At 50.4% G+C, this 13,044-nt stretch overlaps 1 protein-coding gene and 1 long non-coding RNA gene across 2 annotated transcripts in view; both read left to right on the plus strand.

Moving 5' to 3' along the window:
* The window catches only part of LOC101045854 (uncharacterized), a 76,277-nt gene that overhangs the window by 50,913 nt on the left and 12,320 nt on the right, over positions 1–13,044 (plus strand). The gene's annotated exons all lie outside the window — the stretch shown is intronic.
* KCNA5 (potassium voltage-gated channel subfamily A member 5) lies at positions 397–3,308 on the plus strand. Its single transcript, XM_003942178.4, has one exon. The coding sequence runs from the start codon at positions 701–703 to the stop codon at positions 2,507–2,509; it is 1,809 nt and encodes a 602-aa protein (XP_003942227.1). The 5' UTR covers positions 397–700; the 3' UTR covers positions 2,510–3,308.

The raw sequence follows: 13,044 nt of genomic DNA on the forward strand, positions 1-13,044 counted from the left end.
GAAGAAATATCGTTATTTCTCCAAAGTAAAAAGGACTGTTGTCTCCCGTCCCAGTCTGTCATACTCCGACTCAGCTCAAAGCCTCGTCCCTTTAACCCAAGGCACTTCGTTCCCCCTGGAGTCCACTCGGCTTCCAGCGGGTTCCCAGGTGAAACTGAAATCCAGAGCTATTCTCATCTGGTTGCCCTGGGAATTTCGGCGCTCTCGGTACAACCTGTTCCTCCAACCTCCCCACTCCTTCCCTCCCTCCGCGGGGCTGCACCCTTCTCAGCCCCTCCTTTCCCTTGCTAGGGGCCCCAGCTGCGCCCTCCGGGGAGACACTCGGTGCCACGAGACCAGGCTGGGGAAGCGGGAGGAGGGGGAGGGGAAGCGGGAGGAGGAGGAGGAGGAGGGGGAGGCGCCCAGGGTGGAGGCCAAGCGCGGCGCAGCCAAAGAGGGGCGGCTGAAGGTTGCATCTGCTGGAAGGAGGCTTTTCGGCTGCTTGGTAACCGGCTGCCAGAAGAGAGAGAGGCAGAGAGCAGGGCAGCGGCTTCTTGACGTCAGGGCCAAGCGAGTGAATCGCACCAGCAACCCCAGCTCGCCCCAGAGAGGGGCCGGCCGACCGCGGGAGCGGAGCCCGAAGCAAGGCGCCAGCGGAGCGTGAGTAGGGGGGCGCGGGAGCCGGTCAGCTGGGGCGCAGCATGCCCTCTGCCCCCGCGCCATGGAGATCGCCCTGGTGCCCCTGGAGAACGGCGGGGCCATGACGGTCAGAAGAGGCGATGAGGCCCGGGCAGGCTGCGGCCAGGCCACATGGGGAGAGCTCCAGTGTCCCCCGACGGCTGGGCTCAGCGATGGGCCCAAGGAGCCGGCTCCAAGGGGGCGCGGCGCGCAGAGAGGCGCGGACCCCGGAGCGCGGCCATTGCCTCAGCTGCCCAAGGAGCTGCCACAGCCTCGACGGCCGCCTCCGGAGGACGAGGAGGAAGGAGGCGACCCTTGCCTGGGCGCGGAGGAGGATCAGGCTCCGGGCGCGGCGTCCCTGCACCACCAGCGCGTCCACATCAACATTTCCGGGCTGCGCTTCGAGACGCAGCTGGGCACCCTGGCGCAGTTCCCCAACACCCTCCTGGGGGACCCCGCCAAGCGCCTGCGCTACTTCGACCCCCTGAGGAACGAATACTTCTTCGACCGCAACCGGCCCAGCTTCGACGGCATCCTCTACTACTACCAGTCGGGGGGCCGCCTGCGGAGACCGGTCAACGTCTCCCTGGACGTGTTCGCGGACGAGATCCGCTTCTACCAGCTGGGGGACGAGGCCATGGAGCGCTTCCGCGAGGATGAGGGCTTCATTAAAGAAGAGGAGAAGCCCCTGCCCCGCAATGAGTTCCAGCGCCAGGTGTGGCTTATCTTCGAGTACCCGGAGAGCTCTGGGTCCGCACGGGCCATCGCCATCGTCTCGGTCTTGGTCATCCTCATCTCCATCATCACCTTCTGCTTGGAGACCCTGCCTGAGTTCAGGGATGAACGTGAGCTGCTCCGCCACCCCCCGGCGCCCCACCAGCCTCCCGCGCCCGCCTCTGGGGCCAACGGCAGTGGGGTTGTGGGGCCGCCCTCTGGCCCCACGGTGGCACCGCTCCTGCCCAGGACCCTGGCCGACCCCTTCTTCATTGTGGAGACCACGTGCGTCATCTGGTTCACCTTCGAGCTGCTCGTGCGCTTCTTCGCCTGCCCCAGCAAGGCAGGGTTCTCCCGGAACATCATGAACATCATCGACGTGGTGGCCATCTTCCCCTACTTCATCACCCTGGGCACCGAGCTGGCAGAGCAGCAGCCAGGGGGCGGAGGAGGCAGCCAGAATGGGCAGCAGGCCATGTCCCTGGCCATCCTCAGAGTCATCCGCCTGGTCCGGGTGTTCCGCATCTTCAAGCTCTCCCGCCACTCCAAGGGGCTGCAGATCCTGGGCAAGACCTTGCAGGCCTCCATGAGGGAGCTGGGGCTGCTCATCTTCTTCCTCTTCATCGGGGTCATTCTCTTCTCCAGTGCCGTCTACTTCGCGGAGGCTGACAACCAGGGGACCCACTTCTCCAGCATCCCGGATGCCTTCTGGTGGGCAGTGGTCACCATGACCACTGTGGGCTACGGGGACATGAGGCCCGTCACTGTGGGGGGCAAGATCGTGGGCTCGCTGTGTGCCATTGCCGGGGTCCTCACCATTGCCCTACCTGTGCCCGTCATCGTCTCCAACTTTAACTACTTCTACCACCGGGAGACGGACCACGAGGAGCCGGCAGTCCTTAAGGAAGAGCAGGGCATTCAGAGCCAGGGGCCGGGGCTGGACAGAGGAGTCCAGCGGAAGGTCAGCGGGAGCAGGGGATCCTTCTGCAAGGCTGGGGGGACCCTGGAGAATGCAGACAGTGCCCGAAGGGACAGCTGTCCCCTGGAGAAGTGTAATGTCAAGGCCAAGAGCAACGTGGACTTGCGGAGGTCCCTGTATGCCCTCTGCCTGGACGCCAGCCGGGAAACAGATTTGTAAATGGAGATTGAGGCAGACTGCTGGCAGTGGGGTAGGGAATGGGAGGCTTGCTGAACATGGGTATCTACATTATACCGCAGAGTATTGGAAGCCACACTGTAACCTCAGTCTACCCTCTCCTTTCACTTCTCTCCTTTCTCCCTTCCTCCCTCCCTCCATCCCCCCATTTTCCCTCTTCTTTCCATGACACCCAAGGGTCGCCTATTTTTAAAAAGTACCACATTCCATGACGCAGGAGCTGTTGAAATGGTGAGCGCTGTGAGATGGATGTATTTGTAGCCTATACCCAGCAGAGGGATAACCCAAACAAAAATGTCTCTAAATAGCCCAGATCCCAAGAGATTATGTAACCCCTCCATCCATGTGTTCCAAGTTTGCTTTACATATGATTATATTTGAGTATAGGGGAAAATATTATTTTTATGGCTGGTAAGTGGCTTTTTGTACTGTAGTTCAGATAGAGATATTTTGGATATATTTTCAAGATACATGTTGTATTTATGGAAGAGAGAGTTGACCTGATGTTTTTCTGTGATACTTATATTAGAGCCAGAGATCTTGGTATGGGCTGTTCTGGTTCTTGTGTCTCCAAGCCTCTGATTTTTCTGGGATGTGGTATTGGTGCTTTGTGTCTAGGGCAGAGAATGTTCTGGAAGAAAGGCAAATCTGACTTTTTCTGTGCGCCTTAAACAATTCTTGTAACTTTCTTCGAAAAGCATTTTAATGATATTGGAGGAATACTTCTGATAATTTATTCTCTTTATTTTTATCCCAGGAAATAAAAGGTTACTTTGTTGAGGCAAGTGTTAGTTTTTCTGCAGCTGATATATTTCTGAAATTTTTAAAAATAGTCTGTCACTGGCTGTTTCTGGTTTTGAAGTCAGAGCAAACGCATTGACTGGGGTCAGAGGAAACTTGGGAAGCTCATGATTTGCTCGGCGACATCTTTCCAAGGCACCCCTTGGTGCCTCATAGACCATGGTGGGTGAACTCTGCTTTCCAGGCTGTCGATGGCACGGACGCCCCTGTGGCATGCTCTCTGAAGCAGTAGTATCAGCCCTTATGGGCAGCCTGGAGTGTGGAGGACACTAAAAGGAAAAGGGGGATCAGAACCCTGACAGTCTGGCTGGATCTCCCGGCAATGGCTTTCTTTCCTTCGTTTGCAGGTTTTAAGCCCTCTGCACGATGGCTCTCAGCAGTTCTGAGAAACAAGCCTGATTCTCACAGACATGAAACCCGTTCACAGAAGCACTCCTGGCAGCCCCAGTGTGCAAGTCACAGAGGGACCTGTGCGGGTTGTTCACTGCCCTGCTGGCATGGCAGAGGAGCACGCGATGTCTTTATGGCAACAGCAACAGTGAGACGCCAAATGGAGGGATTTGCTTGTTCACGTTAAAAGCTGTTTTCTACAGATCGTGGCCTTGCCCCAAGTAATCCCTAAACTCAGAACAAATCCCCTTGTTCCCTTGTCACTGGAAGGCTGTGGCAAAACACTGCAGTTGGCGTAATGCTAGCTGGCATTTCTCTCTGGGATTAGCTATCAACTGATAAGAATCCCTGGGGTTCTGGATTCCTGCTGTTGTTTTTTTCTGCTGAATAATCCAAAGCTGGGGCTGTTTTACATCCTCACTAGGGTGGGCTGTTGGCTTGGAATCCCATCTTTCCCAGGACAACAGTGAGCTTCATGGCTAGCTCTCAGGGTGTGTCCAGGTCTCCCTGTGGGTGAGGGGTGATCTACTAAATCAGTGCCTGGGAACTGTGGGTTTAAATTAAAAGGTCAGCACGATAAGGAAAGCCAGGGTCTGTGAGTACCCAGAGTCATTTCTATCCAGGAACTTTTAACACCAAACCTGAGGAGGAAACAGAAGGATTGTGCAGTCAGAGCTCTGTTGATTTTCATTGCATGCTTAGGCAAAGGAAGAAGAACAGAGACACTTTATTTATTTATAATTTACAGTCTGCCGAAAAGCAGGGCATCTTGCCAGAGCTCAACTTTACACAGTCTCACCTTCAAGCCTTCTCTGCCTTTAAAGCTAATGTTTGTAGTTCAGCACACACCTAGTGATTGGGACAGGGAAGTAACCACTAGGGCTCCAGCTTCCCTTAAAAACAAGATATGTCACCACCTTTGACCTGCAGGTTTATTCCTTATGGCTCAAGCAATACTGAGAGAGCAGCCCCCCAAGCCTTTCATGCATCCAGGTGACTCGAGTGGTCCAAAAGGGAACCCTGGAGTCGGGCACCCCAGTCCCCTGTTGCAACCTTTGATCCTGGGGCCCAGTGATGTGGTATGGGATCTGCCCTGCAGCATTGTGGGAAGCTCCCACTAGGCAGTTGAGAGTATCTCCATCTCTCCATATTCTCAGTACACCCGTTGCTATGCTTCTGGAAGCAGGCTCCACTACTGCACTCCAGCCATCCTGCTTTGCCTTTTGACATGATTAGCAGGGAAGGGCTCTGAGAGTCAAGACTCTTCCCCAGGCTACCTTTCCTTTCCCCTCCCACCCCTCCCTGCTTCTCTGCTGTTATTTATTTCCATAGCCTTTACCTTCCTGAGGAGATAAAATCAAGGAACCTCTCCCAAGCCTTTTATCCAGATGTTGCTTCTTGGTTCCCATGGGAGGAAACCATCCCTGAGTTTATAATCTACCGGCTTTGGTAACCGATGCCCAGAAAGCAGGCTGCAGTTGGGTACAAGAACAGCAAAACATCTGACTCCCTCTTTTTTTACTGCCTACTTTTTTTCTTCTCCTGCCTAAATGCTTGCTGAACCTTAGGTAATTACAGGTTCAGGAAAAAAAAAAATTCACATGCTTTAAAAGTCCCAGTTCCTTGTCTCGCCCTGCTGGGGACATCCTCTAGATGAGAGAATGAAACAGACAAGGAGCCCTGGAGCTTTTCCATAGAGTTCGGATTTGTGTTATTTTCGTGTGAATGATGAAAGCACTCCCAGGCTTGGGTGGATGGCACGGAGTGTTTCTCTTTGTGCAGGAACACCTTTCTCCAAGTGCCTTCCAGAAATGGCAGATTTGTGCACAGTGGAGATTGATCCTGGATGAAGAACAAGTGGTCTTCTCTCGTTTGGCCTCAGTGGCACAGGTCCACTCAATGGCCACTCTGGGCCCAGCACTCTCCTATGTGTGGAGGGGCATACTGGAGAAAATATTAGGAGGTGGTTCCTGCCTTCATATAGCTGAAGTCTCATAGGGGAAGCAGTCAATATAAAGCAAAAGCTAGTCATGCAAGATGATGTGTGTCCAAGTACCTTGTAGGGGGTTCCAAAATGGAGTGATACGGGACAGAAGTGGGAGTGAGAGGGTCAGTGAGGATGAAGGTAGAAGAGAAAATCGGTTACAGGTCTTGCAGTGAGGCTGGGAAGAAGGAAGGGCATGCCGGATGAGGGCAGGGGGAGCAGCGACCCAGAGGAGAATCTCTGCCCTGTCCCCATCGCTGTCTTCTGGATTGGAGTCCAGAGTTCAAGGCCGGTGACTGTGGTGAGAGCTCCAATTTTACCAGTAGCTGGAGGATGCAGCAATTGCTAAGTGGAGGGGTTGTCAAAATTTCTGAAAGAGCCAGAAAGTAAACATTCTAGGCTTTGTAGGCCAAGAGGCAAAATTGAGTCTATTGTGTAGGTACTTATATAACCATATACAATGTAATCTTTTAAAAATGTGGACACTGGCCTCAGCTCCAGAGCTGTACATCCCTGTCACATCAGTTCATCACTTTATGAGTCACGCAGAGGTTGCCTCCTGGGTATCCAGTCATGCCTGTGAAGCCCTGATCTGTCTGCCCTGATTTGATTTTGCTCACTTCCACTTGCATTTATTGCAAATGCCAGTCTTTGGTTTGGGGAGGGGATCACATGCTGGCATTTCCTAGCCCATGGAAGACCTGGGAAGAAAGATTTAGCTTGCTTCTACTGCCTCATAAATATTGGATTTTTTTCGATGTGTCTGTGGGATACGCTGCTCTATTTTCAGGAAAGAGGAAGAAGATGCCAGACTGGAAATTCTGCCTAGGACTCTGGGTTTTCCGTGAGTTACAGGTGGAGGTGGACCCCCAACACCTTCTCCTGCTGGCCTTAGTCTTTTTCTGGAGGAGGGATTTTACCTGCCTACCTTACCTGGTTCTTCTTTGGCTATGCAAGTAGGCCTTGGGCTGGGTGGCTCTGTGTACACATGGTGTGTGTATGGTATGCACAGGTATAGTGGTATCTATTCATGTAGCAGTGTGCATGGATCTGGGGCCAGGGCAGCCCAGCCTGGAGTGACTCAACTCCAGACCACGGGCCTCCAGACAGAGCAAGATGCTTGTTACCGTCTCTATTACTTGTCATTTATTTTCTTGCATCAAATTTCCCTCCAAGGGATGTTTCCACTAGAAGGAAACTTACAAATAATCTGGTCTGTCCTGTTCATTTTACAGATGAGCAAAACAAGGCTCAGAGAGAAGAGGTAACTCACCCAAGGTCCCGTCTCCAGTTAAAGCAGGACTGGCATTGTTTCCCCTGACTCCTAGGCTAGATTTCTCTCAGTAATTTCACTCCACGTCTTCTGCATGAAAGCCTCCCAGTTCTCATTCAGCTGCCCTACCTACCCCACTTCCTGAGGCACATCGCTGCCATCTAAGTTCCTCTGTATCGAAGCTGCCTTTGAAGTCCTGATTTGCCTCCTCTGATTTGATTTTACTCATTTCAACTTGTGTTTATCTCAATCAAGCAGTATAGGCAATGGAAATATGGCACAGTAATGAACAGGGCCCCCTAAACAAGCATCTCACTATCTAAGGGGGAAGATGGAAACACTGCAAATTCAGGGTACTTAGTACTATCATTCATTTGTCTGTTCAAGTCATTTAACAGATATTTACTATGAGGCAAGCACCATGCTAGACTCTGAGAATAACTAGCAAGAGATCTTCCCGGATTGGCTTTCCAGTCTAGTGGGGGAGGATCAGCAATTAAGTAAGCATAAAGAGATAATTTTCCAATTGACGAAATGAGCAATGTCAGTTATATGTCGGGGCGAGATGTGCTGCTTAGAGAGATGCATGGCTAGAGAAGAGGGGACATTTGAGTGAAGCAAAAGAAGACACAGAAAAGAACAAGTTGGGGGCAGTGGTGCTGGGACTGCAGGAACTTTTGTGGGAGCCTAGGTTTTCTTGCAGAAGCAGAAGGTGGAGACCTCAGACAGAGCTGGGAGCTGGGGAAAGCCAAGTACAAATGGAGTGCTCTGGGCAGGATTTTCAATCCCAGGGCCAGCCCTGGCCATGCACCACCAAGGAGCAGGGAGGAAGCCTTGCAGCTGCAGACAGCGCATCCAAGGAGATGCAGCTGGGTGACCTCACTGAGGGAGGCACAGCATGAGTTCCTGCTGAAAGGCAAGCAACAGGTTGAAATCTGATTTTTTTTTCTTTAATTTGAGGGGGCAGACAAAGGCCCTCAGATACCCCCGGCTTGCTTTACCAGCTAGCATCACACCCCAGTGGATTCTGGGTGTGCGCCAAAAAGCAGGTACAAACAATCTGGGGATCCCGGAGGAGGCAGGTTCCAAGGTGAGGGGAGGGGTGCAGAGGGAGCAAGGAGTCCTGGAGACCTAGAGTTCCTCAAAGCTGTTCTATGACAAAAAACAGGAACTGAAAAATCTAAGAGAGGATGTGGTGGGGCCAAGAAGAGAGGATCAAGAAAGTCAAAGGTCTGTGTGCAAAGAATGCCATTTCTCAGAAGTTCACAATGAAAGCTTCACTTACACCTGAATGGGAAACTTGGTTTAGATAGGCGTCCCCAAACTTTTTACACAGGGGACCAGTTCACTGTCCCTCAGACCGTTGGAGGGCCACCACATACTGTGCTCCTATCACTGACCACCAATGAAAGAGGTGCCCCTTCCTGAAGTGTGGCGGGGGGCCGGATAAATGGTCTCAGGGGGCCGCACGCGGCCCGTGGGCCGTAGTTTGGGGACGCCTGGTTTAGACCCTTACAAGCAAGCGCATTTATGTTTCAGACTGGAGTGCTCTGGAGGACAGTGGAGTTTCCCCTGTTGTCCTGCACACACTACTCCCCGCTTCCAGCAACTCTCTGATAGGCATGGGATCTTGTCCCTTCCTGTAGCCCATTCTTCGGGAGAAGTGGTGAGATGTGGATTGTGCAGGAGCTGGACATCAGTGCCAACTGTCAAAGGGGCTTGCTCAGCGCCCTCTCCTCTCATTGTGCTCTCTATAACCTCTTGTGCATGACACTGTGTGCACTGAAGATGTCACTTCTGCCTCCTACAGGAGACTCAAGTCTCAGAACAAGCCTGCCAATCCTAGGAACTGTGGTGGGGATGGAAATGAGACAGATTCCACTCTCAGGAAACTCACTGACTGATGTGAGCATGCTACACCTGTCTGTACACAGGGCCACACGTATAAAAATCAAGGAGAAAAATCCAAAGAACCAGCTATAAATGCCCCAGAGAAATACAATTGTACTTAATGGTTTTGGGGATTGATTGTAAGCCTGGCACAGCTATTTGAGCCAGTATTTCTGGAAGAGGGGACCCTAAGAAGCAGTCACTTAGAAATCTGTCTTTATTACTGTAGTTCTTCCCCACCCTCCTGCCCCATGAACCCTCCTCTCGACTCCCCAGGCCTCTCATGTTGCTGGTCACTCTCTTCCTCGAACTGGTTGTCTCTGAGACTGCAGGCTGGCCTGCTCAGCAGACCCTGTCTGGTCACTCACCATGGCCCTCTTGGTTCATGGCCTTTGACACAGATTAGGCCCATGTACTGCAATATAATAAGAGATCAATAGCGATCTGTTGAATCTCGAGTTTACATTTTTTAAAAACAAGCTTTGCTCCCATTTTTCTTGTCTTCAGTTTTATAGTAATTGGTTTTCTGGAACCAGGCTACCTTTAGGAGACTTCAGCTTTACCATTTGGTAATCCTGTGAATTGTGTCCCAATATAAGACCTTCTCTTAGGAATTTCTGAATAATATGACAATATTGCCACTGTAATGTTTATTATGCATTTCCAAATCACTGCCATTATAAAACTGAAGATTTATATGACAACTTTGCTCCAGAGTCCAAACAGCTGTCCCTTAGGCATGTTTTATAAACAACTGAGATTACTACAACCTGAATTGTAGCTCTCAGTAACCCATGCCAATCACAGGGAATGCAAATAAGACACCAATGCATGCTTGTCTCTTTTCTTTCTTTTTTTTTTGAGACGGAGTTTCGCTCTTGTTACCCAGGCTGGAGTGCAATGGTGCGATCTCGGCTCACCGCAACCTCTGCCTCCTGGGTTCAGGCAATTCTCCTGCCTCAGCCTCCTGAGTAGCTGGGATTACAGGCACGCGCCACCATGCCCAGCTAATTTTTTGTATTTTTGGTAGAGACGGGGTTTCACCATGTTGACCAATATGGTCTCGATTTCTTGACCTCGTGATCCACCCTCCTCGGCCTCCCAAAGTGCTGGGATTACAGGCGTGAGCCACCGCGCCCGGCCTGCTTGTTTGCTTTCTTCACCAACAGATTAAACTTTTCATCACTGCAATCACTTGCATTTTTTAAAATGGACATGACTTAGGCTGCTGAGGAAAGCGGTCCCCATTGACACTCAGGTGACCAAGGCATCCAGTTGCAGTGACGTATTCTCAGGGATGCCTGACTTGGACACCTGACAGTTCCGCTGCATGTTTGGTCCTCTGCCGTACTCTCTCTGTAGTTTCATGTTATTGCTATTTATCATTCTTCTTTGGTTGTGGTGAAGCTGCCTATCAACTCTACATCCTCTGGACACCAGTTTTGAATTGGAGTCTGGGATGGCTAATGGCAAACATGACCTCCACATGGACTTTCTGCTTCTGTTTCTCTGAAACCTCCAGTCTACCCTACACGTGACTTCCAAATTCAACTTTCCAGGACACCCCGCCCCCATCATCATGTCATGCCAGGCTTCCTGAACAGAATAATTTCATCCACTTTAGTTTGACTTTTTATTTATTTATTTATTTTTTTGAGATGGAGTCTCACTCTGTTGCCCAGGCTGGAGTGCAGTGGTATGATCTCAGGTCACTGCAATCTCCGCCTCCCAGGTTCAAGCAATTCTCCTGTCCAACTACAGGTGCCTACCACCATGCCTGGCTAATTGTTTTGTATATTTTTTTTTTTTGATACAGAGTTTCACTCTTGTTACCCAGGCTGGAGTGCAATGGCGCGATCTCGGCTCACCGCAACCTCCGCCTCCTGGGTTCAGGCAATTCTCCTGCCTCAGCCTCCTGAGTAGCTGGGATTACAGGCATGTGCCACCACGCCCAGCTAATTTTTTGTACTTTTAGTAGAGACGGGGTCTCACTATGTTGACTGGGATGGTCTCGATCTCTTGACCTTGTGATCCACCCGCCTCAGCCTCCCAAAGTGCTGGGATTACAGGCTTGAGCCACCGCGCCCGGCTGTTTTGTATTTTTTAGTAGAGATGAGGTTTCACCATATTGGTCAGGATGGTCTCGAACTCCTGACCTCAAGTAATTCCTCCTGCCTCAGTCCTCCGTAATGTGATGCCAAACAGATTTTCTCCTCAAAGAAACTATCCTCACTCCCTCTTGTCCAGTACCATTTCTCTTTCTTTGGCACTTCTATCACAAATGCATTCTGTCCCAGCTGTGGTTCATTGCTTTCCTACTTCTTCACCCTTCTTTGACAGCAAATCAGAGCTCATCATCTTCCTATTTATATCTCAGTGCCTAGAATTGGGCTGTGGCAGTAGCAGGTGCTCAGTAAGAGTTTCTGGCCTGAATTGCCTCCTCTTCTGACTGAAAATACAATCACTTCTGTGCCTCCTACATCAAATTCTGTTGTTAAACAGTTGATACAGAGACTCCTTGCATCGAGGAAGGTGCAGGAGCATGGTCTTTGATGTTTCCCTTTGCTCTGCCTCTACTCACCATGTGTGAAATCCAGGTGGATGGTAACATTTAATGAGAGTTGGACATCTAGAATTTAAAAAAGGATAGGGATTCCGGGGAGTGTTTCAGAGACCAGGCAGAACTATAAGGTGAGAATGAAAGAGAGGCTGGGCTGAGTGATAGAGCTAGGATATTGAAGATGTTCATACTCTGGGTAAAAAACAAAAAATGTTAGTGAGAGAAAGAGTGGCCGTGTGTCTAATCTGTCAAGGACAACTAGGTGTACCTGTTGTTAAACAATTACATCTTATTAATTATTTATAAGACGTCATCCCTTCTTCTCCCAAATGTCCCAGTTTGGAAGATGAATGAGAGAAAGTAGTGGGTAGTAAGGGTGGTGTTGGTTTCTCTTTCCATTATTTTCTGCTGTCATTTTCACGGGGTCATGTGAGGTGACGCGGATGGCCAGGTTCGTTAACAATAACACCAGCGGCAAGTGATGCCTGCAGAGCCAAGGTCAGCCAGGGCCACCACGCATATTCTGAGCTCCCATGTGCCAGAGGCTATGCTAGACACTCGGATTTAAGCATAAAGATGACATGAGGGGCCCTGTGTGGCATTTAATTCGGGTTCTCAACTCTAATCCAATAAAATATGATTTTCCAATCCCCAGCCCAGGACTAGGTAAATGAGTAGAAGTCCTAAGCACTGAAAATAACATGATGCTCCCCCACACATAGTGCAAAATAAAAACAATATCAAAATGCGAATAAAGAAAATCCCCCAGAGTTCTAGTATTTCCCTTAGTGCTTTTTTAAAAAATATCAAATGTTAAGTTATTTCAAACATTTTTGATACCCTGTTTAGCTGGTGCTCTTAGCTCAGGTTTACTGAGGTTCAATCAGACCTCACCCAACATCCCCAGTCCCTTGCAATCAGCAAGGGGTCCCTCCACCAAGCTCTCATGACCACATCACTGGGCCCAATCACGGGTAATGTCAGTTGTGTCTGGGTGGCTTTTTGGAGTGAGAAATAGGTTCCAGATGTTGACAGCTGATGACCTCCAGGGCAGACCCAAGTTTATGCAGAGCTTGTAATTTTCCAGAGCCAGACAGAGGCCTTTGTTCTGCAGCTCGCTATTTATTTATTTATTTATTTATTTATTTATTTATTTATTTGAGATGGAATCTTGCTTTGTCACCCAGACTGGAGTGCAGTGGCATGATCTCGGCTCACCGCAACATCTGCCTCCCTGGTTCAAGTGATTCTCCTGCCTCAGCCTCCCAAGTAGCTGGGATTAGAGGCACCCGTCACCACGCCCGGCTAATTTTTGTGTTTTCAGTAGAGACAGGATTTCACCGTGTTGGCCAGGCTGGTTTCAGACTCCTGACCTCACGTGATCCGCTCACCTTGACCTCCGAAACTGCTGGGATTGCAGGCGTGAGCCACTGCACCTGACCACTGTTCTACAGCTTTGAAGGGAGCTGCTCTGATGCCAAGCCCAGAGGAGTCTGATTGGTTGGGTCTTTTCTGGGAAAACCCTGAAAAGGCAAAGCTGAGGATTAAGTCTCTGCTCTTAATTAGTGATCACTCATCACTGATGCTGGACATGGGCTCCTTAGGCTATAGGCTGCAGA

This window comes from Saimiri boliviensis, chromosome 7 (assembly GCF_048565385.1).
Source record: "Saimiri boliviensis isolate mSaiBol1 chromosome 7, mSaiBol1.pri, whole genome shotgun sequence".
Classification (NCBI taxonomy): Eukaryota; Metazoa; Chordata; class Mammalia; order Primates; family Cebidae; genus Saimiri; species Saimiri boliviensis.

What these genes read in the sequence shown, in the direction of transcription:
- KCNA5 (XM_003942178.4), top strand. Translation starts at nt 701, where the DNA reads ATGGAGATCGCCCTGGTGCCCCTGGAGAACGGCGGGGCCATGACGGTC.